We start from the raw sequence: 24,822 nt of genomic DNA on the forward strand, positions 1-24,822 counted from the left end.
TCGTAGTTTTTGAAATTTGCTTGGATGAGCCTCCTGTCATTCTAAATAGGTAAAGAAACAAGTATCTGAGCAGGGAAACTCTGGGTCTTAATTTGGCTGTATCATTTTTAGTTTGTGTCTTTAGATAAATTATTCAGTTTCTTTGAAGCTTGGACACCTTAGTTCAATGTAGGGGAATGTTTGGTGTTGAAATAAGCCATGAACAAAATAATGCTGGCTAGGTATTTTATTAATTCGTGAGATATCACAAACTATAATTATCTGTTTCATTCATATATTTTGTGTCCATGATACTTGTGTTGTCTTTTTACTGAGACTGTAAGCTGTTTGAATGTAGGGACTGTGCCATTCTCAGTCTTGCTTACTTTGCTAAGAATGGGTGTGAATGCATTGTGTACTCAGTGCATGCTCACCGATTAAAATTACTAAATTAAAATTAGCTTGTTTAAAAACAAGAGCTACTTAAAGGGCTACCTTACCAGTAGGTTCTCTACTTTGCTACCTAGAAGAGTATGTTTCAAATTTTCTTTTTTTTTTTTTTTAAATCCCTTACTTGTCTAAAGACCATTGATGGTTCCTCTTTGATTAAAAATGACAAAAAAATGAAGAGGTGTTTTATCATGTGCCTACACAGTTACTTCATATAACCTTTTAAACTTTCATTTTTCTTGGTCTTGATTTAGGGCACAAGCTATAGCAATTGGACAAGCAATGGTTGATGGGCGTTGGTTGGATTGTGTCAGTCATCACGACCAGCTCTTCAGGGACGAGTATGCACTGTATAGACCACTGCAGGTAAACGTGCAGTGATGCTGCTGATGAGAATGGTCGTAGCTTATTTTGAAGTTGTGTTTTCATTGGTGGGAATTAAAGTAGTCCAATCACCCAAAGATTCTGTTTTTAATGCTTCTGAGATTCAATGCTAGAGAAGCACCCCACTGACTTAGCTGCTTCTAGGATCTAACACTGTTAGCTTGCTGTGGCTTTGTTAAACTTGGCTTTCTGGTACTTAGTTATTTGTTTGATTTTACTGCTGTTCAGTTTTAATCTCTGTATTTTTAGAGCTAAGAGGGAGTGAAGTGTATATAATAAAATGATTGGAAAATTTAACATTAGTTATTGAGTTAGGTTTTGACTCTTGGTATACAAATTGTACACTAGTGATCAAAAACTTAAGTTTCTTTTTTCTTTATGATAATAAAAATTATTTATAGATTTTTAAAGAAATATAATTTAATTTTTAGTTTGTATAAAACAATATGTATACATTCATATAAACACATGAATGTACACACACACACACACACACACACACACACACACACACACACACCCACACACACACACACCCTTATGATGAAACTCTAAAGAGCTGTGGACTTATATTTGTGAACTACAAATGACAACATCATACTGGTGTGGTATAGTTAGTTAAAATTGGGTTGTTTTTTAGGGGGTTCTAGAGTTGTCAGGGTTAGTCTACATTTAATGCTATCTTCACTTAGAACTAGGATGACGTGAAGCCATGCCAAACACGGATCAGAAATGTTCATTTGTAAAATGCTACTTAAGCTCTGTAGTTAGTGAACATGACAATATGACACTGCTCTGCTCCTCTTACTTGGTTGTGTCTGTGTACATCTGTTGAGCTGTCAATGCTGTGGAGACACAGGCCGCGCCGCCTCTGTGCACTAGTGTGTTGTCACTGAGAGCCAGCTGCTTGCCGTGCTTTGGTCCTTTCAGAGTACAGAATTTTCTGAGACACCCTCTCCAGACAGTGACTCGGTGAACTCTGTGGAAGGACACTCTGAGCCATCCTGGTTTAAAGACATAAAATTTGATGACAGTGACACCGAACAGATTGCTGAAGAAGGTGACGACAATTTGGCTAGTAAGTTTGACTTTCTAATGCTTTAGTTTTTATGGTTTTTTTTTCTGTGTTGGTACGATCAAATGCTTGTCTTGTTTATGATCGAAGGTTCTCATTTGATGAAATCATCTGATAGCGATTCTTGTCTTAGATACAGTATTTTCTCAAGAAGCCAGTCAGCTGACATTCATTTCTGGATTTTGCATTAGCCTGTAGTTTGCAGCAGCTTAAAATAACTCCAGCTAATATCTTAGCAGGCAGCTTTCTTATATCTTCACTGTGGTATCAGACTTTCTCTCTGCAGAACCTCCAATATATTGCCTCATTTAAAAATTCATTTTAAATTTCATCTGCTTAAATTTATTAAGTCTACCCAGAAGTTCATGAAAATACTGTATCCATTTTGGTATTGCACATTGGGCTTGTATATTAAAACAATTTTTTCCTTTCCTCCAATGCCCTGATAAAACCCATTTTTTACTCCCCTCTCCCTGTATTTCTTTCCCTTTCCCAACACTAAAAGATTCTGCCAGTCCTAGCAAGCGCACCTCAGTCAGCAGTTTCCAGTCCACAGTGGACAGTGACTCAGCCGCCTCCATCAGCCTGAACGTGGAGCTGGACAACGTGAACTTCCATATCAAGAAGCCCTCCAAGTACCCACATGTGCCCCCTCACCCTGCTGACCAAAAAGGTAGGAGGTAGTCACTAACTGGACTCCAAACAGGCTGAAAAGCTGGGCCCTGGACTCTCATTACAGCCTGTCCCCTGGCTTCCTCTGTCCCATAAGGCTGAGGGCTTGGAGTGGGTTTTATTCCACCCTTTCCCGCTTCCCTGGTGCTCCTCCCCACACCTTTTTTGGTTGATCCTTTTTATTTCTTGTTTTAACCCTTTGCACTGCCATGCCCAGTTCAAAGTATAGTCTTTAAAAGGCACTCTTCTGATTGCTGTTCCCATAATGTGCAACTTCCAAGGTGGCAATTCTTTGCATTTATAACATGGACGTTCTGCTCTGTTCTTTTGTCTTTTCTTCATGTAACATCACAAAGCCTCTTTGCTTGTGCTATTCTGCAACAACAGTTTCTTTAAGACAGTGTAGATTTTTGAACTTAGATTGGGGGAAATTTTTCATTCATGTTCATTACATCTGTTTTAAAATTTTGTCTCTAGTAAACAATGAATTCCATTGTAATTTTAGTTGTCTTATTTGATGCTTTAGTTTGTGAACTCAAACTCCCAAAGCAAAAACACGATGTAAAAGGTACAGCAAACCATTTTTAACATTTGACGCAGCATAGGTGGGCTGCTCCTTTTAAAAAATGAGCTGTACGTTATTAGATGCAGTTATAAGCTAATTTAAATTATAAATCAAAGTACACAATTAAAAAATTGTGCAGTTCTTCTTTTGAGTTTCTTTGTAAAGATTTATTAATTTATTTTATGTATATGAGTACACTGTAGCTGTCTTCAGACACACCAGAAGAAGGCATCCGATCTCATTACAGATGGTTGTGAGCCACCATATGGTTGCTGGGAATTGAACTCAGGATCTCTGGAAGAGTAGTCAGTGCTCATAACCACTGAGCCATCCTTCCAGCCCAAGTACACCATTTTTAAAAGAAAATATAATGAGTAATTAATTATGGCAGCTCATTATAATAATAACCAAAACATCTTTATAATAGAGCACTTAATTTTATGGTTTTACCCAGAATTTGAATTTTAAACTTTTAACTCTCTAAAACAGAATTGCTTCTGAAATGCTTGTCTAACTCTTTGCTGCTCTTTGCTTTAAACCTAAAAATAACATAAAGGACATTTAGGTTTATTTTATAACTTGAAACATTTACATTCCTCAACAAATTTCTCAGAATTGTCAATGTAAGCTATTATCAAGATGTGATAAAATGTAATCATGATAATACAAAGTGCTTCTTGTTTAAGAAATAAGATATTGAGAAAGAGGGAGAGAAAACATATTTGACTGCTACTGAGTCTAACCTCCACATGGTGATGGCATCCTTTTCGTATGAAGTTTGCAACTCCATGGGGACGATCTGGATGAGTGTGAAGGACAGTGAGGCAGATGTGACCCTGTGAGAGTTCATAATACTGCTGTTACACGAGGAGATTAGGCTTTTAATAGAGGTGTAGGCCAGCAGTAGAATATGTGGTGACAGGAAGGACGTCTGTCCTCTAAACATGCATGGTAGGTAGCAGGTCCATTTGCTGAATGCAGGGTGTGAAGTATACTTGTTTGCTGGTGATTTTACCTCTTGGAATGTTAAACAGGTTTTGAAAAATTTGAAAACAGGAACCTTTGATCACAGAATTCATACTGCTGAGCTGGCACACATTTATTTAGGAAACCTAAGTGAGAGTGTTAGGTGAGGAATAGAACTGGAGGCTTCATAACTGACATCTTACAGCCAACCTCAGTGTAAGTCCTGCAGAATAAAAGGGGAAGTTCCTGCAGTTGAAAAACCCATCATTCTTCATGGAAACTCTGGTTTTAAATCTTTAAAAAATGGTAAAAGTTATGAGCAGCAACTGTCATGTGAAGATAAGTTCTGAGAGAAGGGTGCATACTTATTACAGGATTGTAAAATCCACATGGTACTGAAGGTTGGAGTAAAGGGCAAGGATATCTGAGAACAGAGCCCAGATATCATAGAAAGAAAAAAAAATCCAAGTTATTAGAAAAGTAGATGTATTTCTCTGTCTAAATTAATCTTATCCAGAAAATACATGGATAAGGAGAAATGAAGCCTAAGAGAATAAGGAAACAGAATGTGTGTGCATGGTTAGTCCAAATAATTGTGCCTGGATGAAGTTAGATTGTGTGCCACCTTATTAAAAGAAGTTGTATGTGTGATCAAGAAGCTAGACTCTACTGTCTTTAAAGAATCCGGTAGAATAGGGGGTCTAGACTGCTGTATTGCTAGATGGCATTTATTTATTTATTTAATGCATTGATATTTTGCCTGAATGTCTGTGTGTGAGTGTTAGAACCCCTGGAACTAGAGTTACATGGACAGTTATGAGCTGCCATGTGGTTGTTGGGTTCTTTGGAAGCAGGGCCAATGGTCTTAACCCTTAGTCATCTCTCTAGCTCCTTATTTTTTGGTTTTTCGAGACAGGACTTCTTCATGTAGCACTGGCTGTCCTGGAACTCACTCTGCTGACCAGGCTGGCCTTGAACTCATAGAAATCTGCCTGCATCTGCCTCCCAAATCAAATGATGGGATTAAAGGCTTGCACCACCACCCCTCAATATATATATATATTTATATATATTGTGCAATATATATATATTTATATATTGTGCAATATATATATATATATATATATATATATATATATAAAATTTAAAATGGCTTCTTGATAGGGCTTTGGAAGGTAACAAATTTGTAAGAGGTTTAGTGAGTAAAGTACACTGTGGTGTTAAGGATTTGTGGTGACAGGGAGCCTGTGCTGCTTAGCTAAAATAAGTCACTTTGAAATGAACCTAATCCCACCTAATGGTGATAAGAAGTTGGTAGGTTAGAGGAGTGTCACGTGTGTGTTTAATGTTAATAAAGCATTTGGTTGTCATTACTAGATTTTTGGGTGAGATAACAATGAAATATGTAAAAGAGGTAGTTGGCGTCAGTGGTCCTATGTATTGGCTAAAAGCTGTGCTGTGCTGTGCTGGCCTGGGAGATGTCTCAGCAGGTAAGGGTACTTGTCACCAAGCTTAACAACCTGAGTTCCATTCTTGGGACCCACATGGTGGAAAACAAGAGCCAACTCAAGGAAGTTGCCTTCTGACTTGTGGTATTGGCATGTCCCCTGCCTCCCAAGTAAGTAAGTAAATAAATAAATGTGAACAAAAAAAGATAGTTCAGGCTATGGAGTCTGAATTAGCTTTATAACAACTGGTTGCTTGTTTTTAATGGTTGTTTAAATGGCCATTATCAATTTGATGCCAGTAAGAAGAGAATATCCTAAGTTATCCTAGGGCTTTGCTGTAGTCAGGATTCAGCACTTACTGGAGCAGGTTAATAGCATAGGACAGTGGGTTTAATTGCTGTTCTTCACACACTCATAGATTGTATCATATGGAACAAAATGACTCAGTGGCATGTGCGTCTAAAGGAGTGAGTCAGTAAAATTAGGTAACATCTGTCCTTTGATGACAAAAACCTTCAAGATTTACTTTCTTGTAATTTAAAAATATCTACTACACATTATTAATTGCAGTCATCATGCTGTAAAGCGCATCTCGGTTCCTCTATCCAACCAAAACTTCCTAGAGCAGCACTTGCCTATTCTCTCTGTATTCCTGCTGCCTCTGACACCCGGTATTCTCCTCTCTGTGAGCTTCTGGTTTTTTGAGTGGAAGTATTCAAAGCATCGTGTGTTTGCAAGTGTAGGAGTTGAGCAGTGCTTTTATGAATGTTGACATAGAGCTGTGCAGCTCGCTTAAGTGATTGTAAAATACTAAAATGATTAATATCAGTTTTGAGACCAGCTAGAAGAGGATGTTCTTAGATTATGCTGTAGAGCTTGGTATGGCTCTGGTCAGCTTGTTCAGCACTTTCTGTGTGTATGTGTGTGTACATGTATACATGCATGTATGGAGGAGACCAAAGGTCAACACTGAGTATTTTCCTCATTATTTCTCTTCACCTTATTTTTTAAGACAAGGTGAACCTGGAGCTCACTGATTTGGTTAGACTAGCTGGCCACCAAGCCCCAGGGATCCTCCTGTTTCTACTTCCTTAGTGCTGGGATTACAGGCTTGTGCTGCTAAATTTGCCCTTTATATATGAGAACTTGGGATCTGGACTCCTGTTCTCATGCCTGTGTGGCAAGCACTTTGCAGACACTTTAAATACTTTATAAACATTTTAAATTACTTTAAAAAATGTATGTTAGTGTTTTACCTGAATGTATTTATGTATACCATATGTTTGCCTGGTGCCTTTGGATGTCAGAAGAGGGTAGTGAATCCCCAGGAACTAGTTATAGATGGTTGTGAGCTACCATCTGGGTGTTAGGAATTGAACCCAGGTATTAGAATTTATTTTATGTTGCAAGCAAAATTCTGCAATGTTCTTCAATGTTAGTAGCAAGACTAACATTTGAGACACAGGTGTAAGCCATGTCTCTGTGAGTGCTTTGAGTGGATTTCCCAGGCATAGAAAACGTGATTACGGAGCAGGTAAAATAGTCCATGGAGAGAGCGGACCAGCATGTGGCGTATTGCATTGGACATTTGCCTGGTTCTTTGAGAATTCCTTACCGTGGAAAGGAACTAGGAAGTCTGTTTAAGTAGAGAATGAGAAGGCATGGCAAATGCCATGCGTGACTTAGTGGGATCCAGTTTTCAGGAACAAGTTTTTGAAAGATAATGTGCAAACAGGTACATTTGAATATGGATCAGTTTTGTGATTGTTACAGTATTGTCTGCTTTCACAATAATGTAAATAATAGATGGCTATAGAGGAGTGCCCTTGTTTTAAAATAATGCATACTGATGTGCTACTTGCAGAGTTTTGTGCTTAACTTGAAATAATTTACAGTAGAAATTTATTTACGTGTATGTGTGTATGATTGTGAGTGTAGGTGTCAGGTGCTGTGGAACTGGGATTATAGGCAGTTGGGAGCCATCCTGTGAGTGCTGGGAATCAGATTCAGCTCCTCTTGAAGAGCAGCAGATGCTGTTAAGTCTGGAGCTGCTTCTCTAGCCCCAGGGGACCGTCAGAGGCATCTGCAGATATATTTGGAAATAAAATATGACAAGTTTTCAACAATTGCTGTATTTAAGTAGACAGTATACACGATTTTTGTGGATTTAAATGTTTCCATAAAGAGAGGAAAAAACTTTAATTTTTGTAATTTGATATTTAAGTTTTAGTATGAGAAGTAGGGCTTTTAAATAATAATAATGCATTAGTTGAGTTACAGATTTTGGCATTGCTTTTTTTCTGCCAGAAATATAGAAACAAATTATATCTATCTTGCATACATACCTGGTTGTATTGTATGGTATAGTTTGGTTTTCTCTGCTACCGGGCTGGGTGAATTTATTGTCTTGGAGATGAATGCAGAAAAAGTTTGGTGGGATCTTCACATAGAAGCAGTTAGCACTGTGGCTAATTTGCATAGTAGAAAGAGCCCTCTGAGCTCTCCTCAGGGAAAGCTCTTTTAAACAATGTCACTTGTAGGAAAGCATTTACAGTTAAGATGCTTTGAAAGGATTAGGAGTGTGTTCACCAGTTATTTTAGTGCAAAGATGTGGTAATAAGCTAGAAGCTTAAAAAAACCAAACACTGTGATTTTAAAACTTAACAAAGACTCCTTTAATTATATTTTTATCCTCTGCCATATGAGTTTATTTTATTGCATGTATTGTGTACAGTTTTCTTGGCTTCTATAAAGTACCTTGCCTATAGACAGTCATTTGTTAAACAGTGTAGTAATACATGAAGGAAAGTGGTAAGTGAGCTAATGTTTTAAGGTTTATCTTGCTAATTACTAAAGACTTTTGCTCTTTTTTTTTTTTTTAAAGGAATACGAGAGAGCTTATTCTGATACCATTTTGAGTGACCATGGCCCAGGAACATTGATTTAGGTTTCTCCAATTTCCATGTCTCAGCATGGAAGCAGTTTAATAATTTTGGCAACTTAAGGTCATTTGGAAAAATATCTGTTAAAATGTCTGACATTTGAACCAAGGAATGTTGTTTAATGGTTCTGTGGCCAATTTAAGTCTCCTGAAAATAGTTTAGTATGAAATTTGTAGAACATATGTAAAAGCTTCCTGGACAGTGATGTGTTTTGTGGGAGTAACACACCCTTGTGGGTGTGTTCTGCTGCATAATTACGGTGACGTATTGACATCATATGTCTTTCCTTCCTCTTCTCTTATTCTCTTCCTGTTTTGCAGAGTATTTGGTTTCTGACACTGGAGGACAGCAGCTCTCAATTAGTGATGCCTTCATCAAAGGTAATCTTAACTGTACTGAAAGTGATGTCTGCTTGATGTGTGCTTGAGGTCTTTGCACATTGATTGATAGTAAGTGCTAGCTGTATTTGATTATTTTGGTATCATAGGAACATGATTTTAAATGTATAGAATGACTTTGGAGTATGTTGGAATTTAAGATTATACAGTTGGTCTTAGTTTGAGATGAGACCTTTAATGTAAAAGTGAATTGTTTAAAGTTTTTTTGAATCAACTTTGTGTTTTATTCTTTTGAAGGCATTATATAATAGTAAACATTGATATACATATTGTTATTAGAGAACTCACAAGTGAGCTCCTCACTTGCCGTTTGCCCTGTAGAGCTGGGAAGAAAAGTAGGCAAAAGAGAATAAAGCATGAAATTCACTGTCAATTTCATTGGGACTAAAGAAGAGTAGATGAATACAAACCTTTCTTACCTTAACTTAAGCTGCTGAGGAGAAAAGGAAAAGGGATGGAAGGGTCTTTCTCATGTCTTCTTAGTTCCTGGAGATTTAGAAAAAGAGAGGAGGCGAGGCAAGCTGGACCAAGGGAGGCAGCTGCTCTGGCTAGGCAGGCTACCAAAATTCACCTAACATCCGTTTTGGTTAGATGTCTGTTCATGTAATTGAAAAGTGCCAATCTTGTGCCTCTGGTACCATTACACATGCTTAATAGAAATTGATTTGCTTTAAAAGAGAAAGTACTAAATTTCCTACCTATTTCTTTCCATATTCTCTCTCTCATAGTCTATGATTTTTAATGAGCGGCATGTTTTGTAAAGCATTGTTACTTAATTCATTTTTATCCCTCTAAAAATTTCTATTTTTATTTCTTAAGTCATTTAAGGTTTGTGTGTCTATGTGTGTGTGCCTGTTTGTCTGTCTGTCTGCATTTTGCATGTGTTTATGCACATGTAAGTGGAGGCCCTACAGAAATCAAAGGTGCTGGATTTCCTGGAACTAGAGTTACATATGGCTGTAAGCTGCCTCATCTGGGAGCTGGGGACTGAACTCCAGTCTTCTGGAAGAACAGCAAATGCTCTTATGAACCATTTCTTTAGCCCACAAAGCAGCTTAGAGCAGGCTGGTCTCAAATACGATAGCCTTTGCCTCCTGAGTTCAGAGATTAAAAGTGTGCACCACCACACCCAATCATTTCACCCATTTGAAAATTTAAAGGCTTTAAAATCATATGTAAATTATTTATTATGTTTTATTTAGTATAATTTCTTTATAGCTTATTTTTAGTTAATTTTGTTAAAATTTTGTTTTAAAGCCTATGTGTAAAATACAGTGGAGGATTATGTGGAGTGACTTTATACTGTCATCTGGGACTAGGGATGTCCCTGAGAGTTTCTCTCTTGAGAGTTCAGGGCCCACATGACTATGTTACTATTACCATTCAGAATTCAGTTGAATGTGGTTTTCAGTCTATAATTTTATGTAGAAACTTTGTATTCTTAGTAACTCTCTAAAACAGTGGCTTTCAACCTATGGGTTTCAACCTCTTTGGGGGTCAGTTTTACAGGAGTCACTTAAGGCCAAAAAACATACATATTTACATTATGATTCATAATAGTACCAAAATTAGTTATGAAGTAGTAATAAAAATAACACGAGGAACTGTGTTAAAAGGTCACAGCATTAGGAAGGTTGAGACCCACTGCAAGCAAGATGCAAAAATACCATTCTGTTTGTTCCAGAATTCATGTTGATAGTTTTGGCCTGAAAGTCTTTGTTGCTTAGGTTAGGTTACTTTTCATAATTGTTCTCAGGTTTTTCCTGATGAGAGTTGTTTCTTGGTTCCTCCACCATACTAGGTCTTGCACATGTTAGAGAAGTGCTGTACCTCAAGCCCTGCTTCTGTATTTTAGCATGTTGATGTATGCATCTATGTATGATTGCATATTTTATTATGTATTTTAATTGTGTGTTGATTACAGGTCTTTGCTGTTTTATAGCAATAATTTATATTGGCCATCTTTCAAGATTTTTATTTTTCTAAGTATATGAGTTGATGGTATAAAGTATGACAATGATTACTAACTTATTTTATGTTTAGAGTCCTTATTTAATCGCCGAGTAGAAGAAAAATCTAAAGAGCTGCCTTTTACCCCTTTGGGCTGGCATCATAACAACCTGGAACTCTTACGGGAGGAGAATGAGGAGAAGCAAGCCATGGAAAGGCTGCTGTAAGGCACTCAATTTTTATTTTTTTTCTTAATAGTTTTTATAGTTTTCTATGACTTGACTATATGCATAATTTCTCTTCCTTATAAAGCAAAAAATACTAATTTAAAGTGTAGTCTGAGTTCTGATGAAATATCTTACAAAGCCGAGTCCCAAGTTGATTGTCTCCATTTCATTTATGTGTTAAAATTCTATTTTAGCACTTTGAAGTAAGTTCATTTGTTAGTTTAAAGCTACTCACAGATTTCATTTATGTGCAGAATCATTATGGTAAATAAAGATATACATTGAAAGAATAAAATTGACATGGAAGATCTTATCTGTGAGCCATAATTGGAATGTTTATTTCTTTAAGAGTGCTTCTTGGGTTTTTAGTGCTAATTGTACAAACTTGTTTTTGTAACATTTTGTAGTTCAGCTAATCATAACCACATGATGGCCCTACTCCAGCAGTTGCTTCAAAATGAGTCATTGTCATCATCTTGGAGGGACATCATTGTGTCACTAGTTTGCCAGGTTGTTCAGACCGTCCGACCTGATGTCAAGCACCAGGACGATGACATGGATATCCGTCAGTTTGTCCATATCAAGAAGGTGAGTTCTGCCACTGTTTGCTGCTGCTAGGACCTGATGGGGCAGGCCTGACAGCCGTCTCATAGGTGCTCTGAAAGGAGCTGTTCCCATGAAGTTGTCTGCTCTGTCAACAGTACAGAGAGCTCTCGGTAGTTCTTATGGGAAGTGAGAGGTGCATGGAAAGAGTGCATAGGGTGTGTGGTGAGAACCAAAATAAACAGTTGCTTCCTTTTTTTTAATGCCGCTGCTTAGCATGTCATTTATGAGAAAGTCTGTTCTCATAGATTGCTGTCACTGTCTTGAGGAAAAGCAGTGAGCAGTTGCTTTCTTTAGCTAATGTTAACTTGGGAATGAATGCCTGTTTTACTTGTAATATTGAATGTTAAAAATAGTGCCGTAGATACCAGCTTATTTAGTCAGTGACTATTTAGAGTAGCATATATGACTTAGAGAGTAGAAGGAAGGAAAACAGTCATGATAACATAGATAATCATGACATGAAATGAACTATATTCTGGATCTTTCTATCTTTATGTTTTAGGTTAGAGATGCTTAGTCATAATAATAACCATCTGATGAAGTCTGAGGGCACATCACTGGTTTTTATTGTTTTCTTGTTTTATTAGATCCCAGGTGGAAAGAAATTTGACTCCTTGGTTGTCAATGGCTTTGTTTGTACCAAGAACATTGCACATAAAAAGGTAATGTTTCAGTTGTGCAGTAAAGTGAGTAGACCATGGCTATGTGCTAAACTCACAAGTGGGGATTTCTTAATTATAAAAGAGAAGGAGATGGTGATGGGTACCTAGCCATAAGGTCCATAGAGGTGAAAGTTCAGAGTTCCAGGGAAATCTCTTAGAGCTGATGATGTGTCAGAATTTGAATAATGGTAATTCATAAGACAAAAAGGAAGGGGGGAAAGTTAGTTTTCCAGTAGAGGGCCAGGATACTGGTATCCTATTTCCTAGACCTTGTCTCCAGGCAGAGTTTTTCTGCAAGCAGCAGTTTTTCAAATGGTTTAGCTTTCTATAACTGGTCTTCCTACAGAATTATCATTATTATTTTCTTATGCTTCTCACCCATTTTACCTCTACTCTCAGCTCCAAGGCCTCTTTTGAGCACTAGCACAAAGAGAAGGAGTTAGGTTAGATATTGAACGTTTGATATTGAAGTCTTGAGAGGGACTTCTGAGGGCTTTTTCCTGGAAACCGTGTTAAATACAGGCAAGATCCCTCAGCTCTTTAGACTGTCTCATTCATTTGGTTAAGGGAGTAGGGAAGGGTGGATGAATGGGTGACGGGTCGTATCTCATTTAAGTGGGCACTGCGGAGATTTTGGTGTCGTCTGCTGGTCATCACATTCAAATACATTTTTATTGAATGGTTTTTCTATGGGTCTTTTTGCTTGGACGAATATCTGTGTACTGTGTGTGTGCCTGATGTTATGGAGGTCAGAAGAGGGCATCAGATGTCTTGGAACTGGAGGTACAGATGGTTATGAGCTGCCATAGTGCTGGCAGTTGTATGTCAAGTGCACTTTCCCGCTGAGTTCTCCTGGTCTTCACACATTGAGAAAGTATAACACCATTCTCAGATCTTGCTCTACTTCACAATCATCAAGGAAACCACATAAAACTAAGGAATGTTTGCTCTCATCACAGGAGACACTGGACTTGTTGCTGGGAAGTCTGAGAAAATAAATAGTTGAAATGTATAGTTCTGTTTTTACTATTTCTAGTATAGACTAATACAGTTGTGTCTGAGTTGTTGCAGGTTATTGGTTCCAGGGTCTTAAGGTGCTCAATGCTCTGTATATAAAATGGTTTAATGTTTTCCTATAATCTATTGAGTACTTTCTTGTGGATTTTAATTTATCTCTAGATGACTTACACTGGCTATTACAATGTAAATGTATAAATAGTTGTTTTGCTATATTGTTTAGGCCCTAATGGATTTAAGTGAGAAAAAAAAATAGGACACACAGACTCTTTCCCCAGTTTGCAAATATTTTTCTATCTGTAGTAGGGTCAAATCCAGGATGTGGAAATTATGGGTATGGAGGGCTGACTATAAGACATTAGCCTTCAGAAAATTGTCATATATATATATATATATGTATACACACACACACACACACACAATCTTGTAAATCAGGATATTATATTTTTAAGGTACAGCATTGAGCCAGAATAAGTGATTTTTACAGAATTAAGACTAAGAATTTTAGCTAGATGGTGGTGGCTCATACTTTTAATCCTGGTACTCAGGAGGTAGAGGCAGGTGGATTCTCCGAGTTTGAGGCCATTCTGGTTTATAGAGGAAGGGCCTCTCTATCTCAGAAATCAAAACAAAATAAAACAAAAGAAGGACTAAACATTTTATGCCTTTTCAGTTGACAAAAATCATGTGTAGGAGAGGTAGAAACACATCCATGAGTTATTGGTTTGCCTCACTGATTATATTTAGACATAGTCTCTAATTTTAGAGCCTCAAATGTATTACCCCACTTACTTGCTGTCCTCTTAACTGTTTGCCAGTCTGGGCTGTGTGACTTTGGTTAGACTGGGACCTTAAAGACAGGACACAAACTGCTCTGTCTATGGATTCAGTTTCGTGATTGGAATGTTGGCATGGATTTCTGCTTTTGACAATTTTATGTTTCCTCTTTTAACTTCCTATTATCCATTGGGCTTGCCAACTTAGGATTGTTGGAGAATGTATTCTCTTAGAATAATGTTCAAAACAATACCGACCAACCAGAACTCTCAGGGACTAAACTGCTATCCAAAATAGTACAAATATATGGACCCATGGCTCCAGCTGCATAAATAACAGAGGATGGGCTTGTTGGGCATCAATGGGAAGAGAAGCCCCTGGTCCTACCAAGTCTGGATGCCCCAGTGTAGTGGAATGTGAGGGTGGGGAGGTGGGAGGAGTTGGGTGGGTTGAGAGGCACCCTTATAGAAACAAGGGTAAGGGGGGATGGGATAGGGAGCTTATGGAGGGAAAACCAGGAAAGGGGATAACATTTGAAATGTAAATAAAATATATCCAATAAAAAATTATCAAGTAATATTAATTTTTCTTCCCTTTTTACTTTTGAAGTTTAGAAAGACTAAAATACAGTTTTAAAGTTGTTGATCTAGTATGAGAAATTATAAAACAAAAATACAATGAATAGTATAGAGGAATGGATAAGAAAAAGCTATTTTTCAAGAACTTGCTTTGAAAAAAAAGGGAATTAGCCAAAAGTAATAAATTAGAGTTTGATAATACTAATAGGAATTATGAGCAATATGAATTAGAATTATGGTTAAAGGTCTATAATTTTAAACCTTTAACACAATCTTTTTTTTTAGATGAATTCCTGTATTAAAAACCCCAAAATCCTCCTGTTGAAGTGCTCCATTGAGTATCTCTACAGAGAGGAAACTAAGTTTACCTGCATTGATCCTATTGTGCTCCAGGTAAGAGTTTCTGGAGGACGTCATTTGATGGATGCTTTACCTTCTGTGCTGCCTGTCACCTCTGATTTCAGAAACCGTGCGACGTTTCAGAATTAAAGTATGTGAGCCATGCAGCCTAACCAGATCTCTTTCACTCATCTTTAAGGTTTCAGAGCGTTGAAGAGAACAAAGGGCTGGGAATGTATGGAAGAGAAAGTAAAAATTCAGCTTTGGGTTTAGTTCTCATCCATGCTTTGGCCATTGCTTTACTGGGAGAGTTTCTCTAACTTCTCAGGTTAATGGTACCTCCCATTTTGTAATATAGACTTTCTCTAATACTTGTTTCTAGAATAGAAAAAGTCTGTATGTAGTTTGCAAACAGAGGACTAACTTAGGATGGGGGTATATGTTGGTTTCTTTGTGCTTTTCCCAAGCGAAGGGCACCAGGATAACAGCTGTAAGTTATAACTTCAGCCTTTTTGCTGCACAGGCACAAGTTCTCTTAGCTCTGCTCTGCTTAAAGAAGTGCTTACAAAGCTCTGTCCACAGAAAGCTGTACTCTTAGCCAAGGCTGGCCCCTGAGAACTTTACTGTTCATCTCTATCTACTCTTGCAGTTTGTTTTATATATTAAAACATTTTTAAAAAAAATTGAAATAGAATCAAATACATCACTTTCCTTTTTTCCTTTCCTCTTTCTAGCCCCTCTCAGCTACCTACTCTTAAACCCCTCCCATTCCCCACCCACTGTCATATTGATAACCTCTTTTTTTAATTATTTTTGCATGTATGTATGTACAATTATATAATAGATATGACATATATGAACACATAAATATATATGGATGTTTATGTATGTATAATTATATAATATATATGAATGTATATGTACACAGAATTTTACACACACACACACACACACACACACACACACACACACACACCCACACACACACACACACAAAACATGCTAAGTGTTTTTGTTATGTTATATATGATTTCAAGGCTGACCACTCTGCATTGGACAACCAGTAGTGGGGTTCATTCCTTGGAAAACCTGGAAAATGCTAATTCTCCTTCTTCTAACAGTCATTAGTTGCTTGTAGTTCTTTGGTTACGGGTGGGACCTCATGAAACTTTCCACCATATGTTAACATGCCATTGATACTGCTTGGAGTCTACATGTAAGTTTATTTCATCCAGGGTAATCCATGCATCCCTATTAGACCCCTCCTCTTCCTTTAATCTCTCTGGGTCTAACCAGACTGTCGCTTGGTTATCAATTGATAACCAATGGCTCATATACATTTATAAGTGATTATATACCATATTTATCTTTCTGGATCTAAGTTACCTCACTCAGGATGATCTTTTTCTAGTTCCATCTGTTTTCCTGCAAATTTCATGGTGTCACTTTTTAAACTGCTGAGTAATACTCTATTGTATAAATGTACCAACTTAAAAAAAAGATTTATTTATTATATATAAGTACACTGTAGCTGTCTTCAGACACACCAGATGAAGGCATCAGATCCCATTACGGATGGTTTTGAACCACCATGTGGTTGCTGGGATTTGAATTCAGGACCTCTGGAAGAACAGTCAGTGCACTTGACCGCTGAGCCATCTCTCCAGCCCAAATGTACCAAATTTTCTTTACCTACTCTTTGGTTGAGGGACCTTTAGGTTGTTTCCAGCTTCTGGCTATTATGAATAAAGCGTCTGTGAACGTAGTTGAGCAAGTGTTCTTGTGATAGGACGGGACATCCTTTGGGTATATGCCTAAGAGCACTCTAGCTGGGTCTTGAGGTAAATTGATGCCCAGTTTTCTGAGAAACTGCCATTGATTTCCATAGTGGTTGTAAAAGTTTGCATTCCACCAGCAGTGGAGAAGTGTTTCTCCTGTTCCATAGCCTCACTTGCGTTATTGATCTTAGCCATTAAGAGATGTGAAAGAGAACCAAGATATTGGCTTCCAAGTATAAGCCTGCGCCCCTGGCCACTCTGCCCAGTACCCTCGACCCTGCCGAGTATGACGTGTCTCTGGAGACCGGAAAGGCAAGGCTGGACGTATGCAAGATCAGCAAATGTTTATCCTAATTTTAGGCCCACTCCCAAGAACTCACTTTTAGGAGCTCTGGTAGCGTTTGGGCCCCTCATCTTCTGGTATTATGTTTTCAAAACAGACAGGGACAGAAAGGAAAGACTTATCCAGGAAGGAAAATTGGACCGAACATTTAACCTCTCCTACTAAGCTAAGCAAGGATGACTCTGTTCTTGCATAAATAAATCTCCTATTAATTAATCAGTGAAAAAAAAAGAGATGTGAAAGATGGAAACTTATTTTGATTTGTGTTTCTATGATGGCTAAGGATGTTGAATATTTCTTTAACTGTTTCTTGGCCTTTTGAGATTCCTCTATTAAGACATCTCTGTTTAGACATGTACCCCAGTTTTTAATTGAATTATTTGGCTTCTTGATATCTGGCTTCTTTTGTATATTTTGGATGTTAGTGCTCTATTGAATTTCAAGTTGGTAAAAATCCTTTTTTATTCTGTAGGTTTATGATTTGTTGGATTAATGGTGTTTTTTTTTTTTTTTTTTTTTTTCCCTTATAGAAGCTTTTCAGTTTGGTGAGCAAATTAATAAAATTCAATTTATTAATTGTTGATCTTAGTTGCCTGTGCTATCAGTGTTCTGTTCAGAAAGTTCTCTCCTGTGCTAATATGTTCAAGGTTATCCTCTATTTTCTTTTTTATCAGATTAATTGTATCTGCTTTTATGTTGAGGTATTTGATCCACTTGAACTTGAGTTCATGCAGGGTGATAACTGTGGATCTATTTAGATTCTTCTACATGCAGCCATCCAGTTTGACCAGCAGTATTTGTTGAAGATACTATATTTTTTCCAGTGTGTATTTCTGTTTTATTATATTGTTTGTTTCTTAAAATCAGTGTCTATATGATGTGGATTTTTGTCAGGGTCTTCAGTTTGATTCCATTGGTTAACACGTCAGGTTTTATGCCATTACCATGTGTTTTTTATTTCTGTAGCTCTGTAGTACAACTTGAAATCAGGGGTGGACATATCTTCTGCAGTTTTATTATCATACAGGATTGTTTTTAGCTATCCTCAGTTTTTGTTTTTCCATATGAAGCTGAGAACTTGTCCTGTCAAGGTCTGATGAGAATTACATTAAATATGTAGATTGCTTTTGGTAAGGTGGCCATTTTTACCATGTTAATTTTACATCCATAATTGTGGGCGATATTTATACCTTCTGATTATTTTTTTCAAGTTCTTTCTTCAAAGACTTGAAGTTTTCATTATGCAAGTCTTTTACTTGCTTGGTTAGTTACCCCATATTTTATATTATTTGTGACTGTTGTGAAAGTGTTGTTTTTCTGATTTCTTTTTAATTTTTTTACAATCCAATCTTTGCCCCTCTCCTTGTCTGCCCTCCCACACTTCTTCATCCCATTCTTCTTTCCACCTGTCTCTAATAGGATGTTCTTCCTCCTTACCCCTGGGGCCTCAAGTCTTTCAAGGGTTAGACCCCACCTTCTCTCACTGAGACCAGACCAGGCAGTTCTCTGCTCCCCTCTTCCCACAACCCCTTCCCCTCCCCCTGCATCTATGAAGATGCTCCCACTCCCATCTACTCACTCTCACCTCATCGCCCTGGCATTCCCCTACATGGGTAAGAGGAGCCTTCATTGATGCCAGACAATGTCATCCTCTGCTACCTATGCAACTGGAGCCATGGGTCTCTCCATGTGTGCTCATTGGCTGGTGTTTTAGTCCCTGCGAGCTCTAGGGCATCTGATTGGTTGATATTGTTCTTCCTATGGGGTTGCAAACCCTTTCAGCTCCCTCAGTCCTTTCTCTTAACTCCTTCATTGGGGTCCTGGTGCTCAGTCCTCTCAGTCTGATGGTTAGCTGCAAGCATCCTCTATCACTAAGGCTCCCGCAGAGCCTCTCAGGAGACATCCATATCAGGCTGCTGTCAGCAAGTACTTCTTGGCATCAGCAATAGTGGCTGGGTTTGGTGGCTGTATATGGGATGGATCCCCAGATGGGGCAGTCTCTGGATGATCTTTTCTTCAGTTCCTGCTCCACTCTTTGACCTTGTATTTCCTCCTGTGAGTATTGTGTTCCCCCTTCCAAGAAGGACTGAAACATCCACATTTTGGTTTTCCTCCTTTTTGAGCTCCATAAGGTCTGTGAATTGTTTCTTGGGTATTCCAAGTTTTTGGGCTAGTATCCGCTTATCAGTGAGTGCATACCATTAGGCAAATGGGTGGAACTAGAAAATATCCTGAGTGAGGTAACCCAGTCACAAAAGAACACACAAGGTACTCCTTTTTGATGTATACTTCCTCCTTGTGGTTTAACCTGATGCTGTAAACCATTTAGCTGAAAGACCAACGTTCCTTTACCTTCTCATGCAATGCCCAGGCTTGGAAACTCCGCTTGTGGTCTTTTTTCTTTATAAGCCCCCTTCACTTAGACCTGGAGTGCACTTTCCTTCCTGTTCCATTAGGAAGGGTGGCCCATAAATAAATATGGGCTTGAATAAAGACCCTTATGCGATTATATTGGGTTGTGATTCCTGGTGCTCTTGGGGGTTTTTACAATCTGGGCACAACAGTTAGTGTTTGAGTACGTGCTCAGTTTTGGAGGAAGTTCTATGATTTGCAGAGAAGGTATTTTCTTTTTGTTTTTGTTTTTGTTTTTTTTGGCAAAATGTTCTATAAATATCTGTTAGGTCCATTTTGTTTATATGTGCTTGTTCTGTTAATTCTCTCTTTTTGTGTGAATGTCCTGTTCATTGATGAGAATAGGGTATTGAAGTCCATCGCTGTCATTGTGTGAGGGTTGGGTGTGCTTGTGTTTAGGGCATCGATGTCAAGAATTGAAATGTCCTCTTGTTGGGTTTTGATGAATATGTAGCGTCATTCCCATTTATTTAGATTAGTTTTGGTTTGAAGTCTGTTTTGATTGATATTAAAATGGATACACCAGCTTGCTTCTTAGGTCTATTTGCTTGGAATATCTTTTTATTACCCCTTTCCCTGAGGAAATGTCTACTCCTGATGTTGCAACGTGTTTGTTATATATATCTTTTATAGTTTTATTTTCGCATTCTTCTCTGATTTTGTTGAAAATACTTTCTGGACCTTTGAACTGTATTTCTTTCCTTCCTTTATTCCTGTTATTCTTTGGTTTGATCTTTTCATAGTTTCCCAGATTTCCTGGATATTTTTGTATCAGGGTTATTTTAGATTTAACATGTTTCTTTCCTAATGTATCTTTGGTGCCTGAGAGAGATTCTCTCTTCCATTTCTTGTATTCTGTTGAGGAAGCTTGCCTCAGTAGTTCATGTTAACATTCCTAAATTTTCAGTTTCCAGAGTTCCTTCAGTTTGTATTTTCTCTACTGCTTCTATTCTATCCTTTAACTGTTTGCATTTTCTTGGATTTCTTTAAGGAATTTACTCATTTCCTCCTTAAGGATCTCTAATCATCTTCGTGCAGTTGGTTTTAATGTCTTTCTTGTGCTTCTGCTATGTAGGGACATTCAGAGTTTGCTTGGGAGGTTCAAATGGAGACATGCCCTAGTTGTCACTGTGCTTTTGCACTGGGTCTAGGCATCTGGGTTTGGGATGATTATAGGCCAGGTGCTGATTTCTGGGTGTTGGGTAGATGTTTTTCTGTTCCTTGGTTTCTGTTTCCTCAGAGGATTTCTGGAGAGTGATTGATGGCCATGTTTTGCTTGTTTTACTGGCCTGTTGAATTGGTGTGTTCACAGAGTGGTTGCTGGTGTTGGAGGTTAGGATATTGGGTTGAGTTGGGGGAAGTAAGGTTGAGGGAGATGGTCTTTGTGATCCTTTGGGGACTGGGTCAAAGAGGAAGGGAAGCCACAGCAGCTTTCCAGCTACAGAGCTGGGCTAAGACTAGGGGAATAGTGTCTCAGGAGTAGTTGGAGAGGTGTGAGTCTGCCTTCAGCTAATTGTTGCCCTGGGAACAGTCGCCTTTGATCTGAAGTTGCACAGATTTCAGGTGTTGGTGTTCTTTGTTTTATTTTGCTATGGCTTTTTTCTCCTATGAATGGTATTTTAGTTTGTGATCATTCAAAATATATGTCACATGCATTATAACACACTACCAGAAATATTTAGGAAAAAATATTTTTTACATTCATAGATAGTCATATTTTTTTTCAAGTAGAAGAGAAGCAACCACTTTATATTTCATTCAGATCTAGCAAAACACAGTTGTAGTCAATGAAATTCTCTGCATTAGTTAATAAATTTATTTCCTGTTGTTTTAAGCTTTCTGCTTTTATAAATAAAAATGCAAGATCTTGTTTAGAGTTAAGCATTTCCAGGTATGTGGAATCTGAGTTTTCAGTGAACCTAAGGGGAACCCGAGGAAGCACAGTTATGTGTGTGCTCCTTGGGCTCACACTGCTCTGTGTGCGTCCCTGTTCTGGGTGGTTTTACAGATACTAGCATACTTTCATAGGATTAAATCACAGCCATGTTGAGTATAAGATGCTATTTGGTTATAGAAGTTGTTAAAATGTGTAAAATTGTGCCTTGGACTTCCTGAACCATGGTATTTGAAATCTGTAGATATTCTAATCATAATAATCCACAATTCTCTGAATCTAGTTAACAAACTTGTTTTTATTTGTCAGTCATGGTTTGGGTACTTCTGTAGTTAACATGATTTAATCCTGATAACATGAGACAGCTTGTTCATCTGTGTTTTCAAACATTTTCTTTAAATCTTTAATGCCAGTTCTGTTAAATTTCTTAGCTTGAAAAAATAATATCAGATAATTTGTAATTTTTTCCTCCCCCTTTTCCCACCCATTTCTTCTGTTTTTCCTACCATGACCAAGTATAAAATAATCACCAAAGAAACAAATGTAGTCAGAAAAAGGATGAGAAATAAGGAACAGGATATAATTAGCTTGTGACCTCATTTACACTCCATAATTGGTCTGTAGTCCTCTAAGCCATACTAGGGACACACCTGATGGTTTTTCCTGGATTAGCAAGGACCAACCTGGGAGAAAATTTATTTGTCAGCATTGTACCAGAGACAGACTATGTGTGTGTGTGTGTGTGTGTGAGAGAGAGAGAGAGAGAGAGAGAGAGAGAGAGAGAGAGAGAGAGAGAGAGAGAGAGAGAGAGAGAGAGAGAGAACCTTATAGAACCTAGGCTACCCTGGACTTTTAAGTAACTTGGCCTTTCAAATGCTCATATTACAGGTATATCTTAACCTTATGTTTCAGTTTTATTGGAGAGCTGCACAAACAAAATAATTTCAGATGTCTTTAAATTTTAGTAAGCAGATTAGGAAATTAATGTATTTCAAGAAAAATTATTTTACAAATAAAGGGAGAATTTGAGAATGTATAGTTGCCATTTCTTTTTGTTTGTTGGTTGCTTTTGAAATAGTTTTGCTACATATCCTAGGATGATTTTAAATACAAGGTCTTTTATCTTCATAGTCTGGCATTCTAGGATAGTAGGCATATGCCAACTTGCTAGGCAAAAATGTGTAATTTCTATAAGTAAGACAGAGAAAGACAGAGGAAATGTCCTTCATAAAAAGGAGCTTATTTTGGTAAGAGTCTCCTTTACTGGAGGTGTGAATGGTTGTTCAGGTTTGCATGAGAAATGCTTTGGAAACATGGAGTTGAAGTGCAGACATGCTCACTTTCCCTTGTCTCCTGTTTGGAGACCAGAAGAAATGAAGCTTTCATTGTGGTGAAAGTCTTCTTTTCATTTTTATTTTTCATTCAGGGTTTCTGTATGTAACCAGCCCTTCCTGTCCTGGAACTCTATTTGAAGCCAGGTTAGGCTGGTCTTGAACTCTCAGAGATAGATCTACATGCCTCTGCCTCCTGAGTGCTGGGACTAAAGGCGTGCGCCATCACACTCAGCTATTATGGTGAAATAATACTAAGCATTATGTTTTAGAACTCGAGTTATATTTGTTCAGGTATAATAGGATGTTAGGAAACTGGACGTAGGAGTTAAGAGAACTTGTCAGAGGGTTATTATTCTGACTTCCTGAAAAGATACACTTGTAGATTACAGATGGAGAAGAAAATTCATAATCATATACATGTAAAATTGCTTCTATGGTGCTAGTTGTAGGAGTAGGCTGTTTCTTGCTTGAAAGTCTAGTTTAAAATCTTTGCAGATATTTCGTATTGTGTTCTTAGTGCTTGTTATTCAGACACATGTGCACATCTGCTGCTGCTGCTTTTTTTTTTTTTTAAATCCCACACGTTATTGCTAGTATTTGAACCCCTGGACCCTAAATGTGTTTGTCATGTACTGTCTCACTGAGTACCTTCGGCAAATTATAGATTATTAGGATCTGAAAGTTTTTCAAAATAGTATTTATTGGAGAGTGGAACTTTTCCTAAAACTTTTAAGTAAAATGTATAGTTGAGAACTATGATTAAATTTTTTTGTTGCATTTGAATTTGTTAGGCTTATTTGTGAATAAAAATTATAGATTGAATATTAACTCAATATAGTATTTATTAACTTAAATATAGACTCATATTTTAATGTCAGAATCTTGAATAATACCAGGTTTTGTATTTCTGATTTATCTTACTTAGGAAAGGGAATTCTTGAAGAATTATGTTCAGCGAATAGTTGATGTTCGACCCACATTGGTTCTTGTTGAGAAAACAGTGTCTCGAATTGCACAGGACATGTTACTGGAACATGGCATTACTCTGGTTATTAATGTAAAGTCAGTGAGTGTTTATTTGTCTATTTTTACTCATTTACAAATCATGACTTTTAAATTAATAAGCATGTGTGGTAGGTATGCAGTAATATTTTTATTTGCTGTAGCACTTATTGAAGTGGGGCCCGGGTGTGGCAGCTACATTATTAAGACTAGACTCACACTGGAGGACAGTGTAACTATGTTTACATAAACTAGCTTTTGGGTATTTATGAGACCAAAGGTGGAAAGGTCATTATCCATCCACAGGTACTTATTGGTGCCTTATTCTATAAAACAGGCCACTTTTTAAGGAAACTGATTTGCATTTGTTTTCCCAAAGTGTCTTATGATAATACATGCTATCCAAATGCTCTTTTAACAAAAGATAATCACAAAATAAAGTAAGAATAAAAATAATTTGTCTCACATTGTACTTCTGGCAGGTCTGGAACTCAGTTATTAAACCAGGCTGACCTCAAACTTTCACTGACCCTCCTGCCCCTGCCTCCTAAGTACTAGAGTTATACAAGTGTAGCACCATGCCACACCCATGTTGAATAAGAGTACCATGAGCAGGGTTTGCTTTTGAGCCACACATTGATTATTTAGCAAGAAAATTTGGCCAAATGTAGAATAAACAAATTTGTCATGCAATTTATTAAAATTAAAGAAATTGATTGTGAAAATTATTTTGTTTAATATTTCATGTACTTACTGGGTTATTCAGATTTTTACTCCTAGCTAATTTAATTCTGTAATACAATGTTTTTCTGTTTTGTAGCAAGTTTTAGAAAGAATCGGTCGAATGACCCAAGGTGATTTAGTGGTGTCCATGGACCAGCTGCTCACCAAACCCCACCTGGGCACTTGCCACAAATTTTATATGCAGATATTTCAGTTGCCTAATGGTGAGTCATCTTTAGCATACATTCACTCAGTTGGGGACCTCAGGGAGGAGTGAATCATCTCCTAGTTAACTATATCA

At 37.5% G+C, this 24,822-nt stretch overlaps 1 protein-coding gene and 1 pseudogene across 4 annotated transcripts in view; both read left to right on the forward strand.

Moving 5' to 3' along the window:
• The window catches only part of PIKFYVE (phosphoinositide kinase, FYVE-type zinc finger containing), a gene marked incomplete at both ends in the record, with an annotated part of 87,627 nt that overhangs the window by 30,555 nt on the left and 32,250 nt on the right, over positions 1-24,822 (forward strand). Inside the window, 10 exons of one of the 3 annotated variants that reach the window (XM_080933371.1) lie at positions 684-795; positions 1,744-1,891; positions 2,394-2,561; positions 8,802-8,861; positions 10,923-11,052; positions 11,464-11,644; positions 12,250-12,324; positions 14,982-15,089; positions 23,722-23,862; positions 24,619-24,745. In XM_080933371.1, the coding sequence (XP_080789497.1) occupies positions 684-795; positions 1,744-1,891; positions 2,394-2,561; positions 8,802-8,861; positions 10,923-11,052; positions 11,464-11,644; positions 12,250-12,324; positions 14,982-15,089; positions 23,722-23,862; positions 24,619-24,745 (1,250 nt within the window). Of the gene's footprint in view, positions 1-683; positions 796-1,743; positions 1,892-2,393; positions 2,573-8,801; positions 8,862-10,922; positions 11,053-11,463; positions 11,645-12,249; positions 12,325-14,981; positions 15,090-23,721; positions 23,863-24,618; positions 24,746-24,822 lie in introns of those variants that run through there. The other 2 variants (XM_080933372.1, XM_080933373.1) reach the window with 2 other exon arrangements.
• LOC308432988 (NADH dehydrogenase [ubiquinone] 1 beta subcomplex subunit 4-like) lies at positions 15,475-17,387 on the forward strand (annotated as a pseudogene). Its single transcript has 2 exons — positions 15,475-15,525; positions 17,048-17,387. The product of its transcript is annotated as an NADH dehydrogenase [ubiquinone] 1 beta subcomplex subunit 4-like (transcript).

Source organism: Micromys minutus, assembly GCF_963924665.1.
Source record: "Micromys minutus genome assembly, chromosome: 19".
Classification (NCBI taxonomy): Eukaryota; Metazoa; Chordata; class Mammalia; order Rodentia; family Muridae; genus Micromys; species Micromys minutus.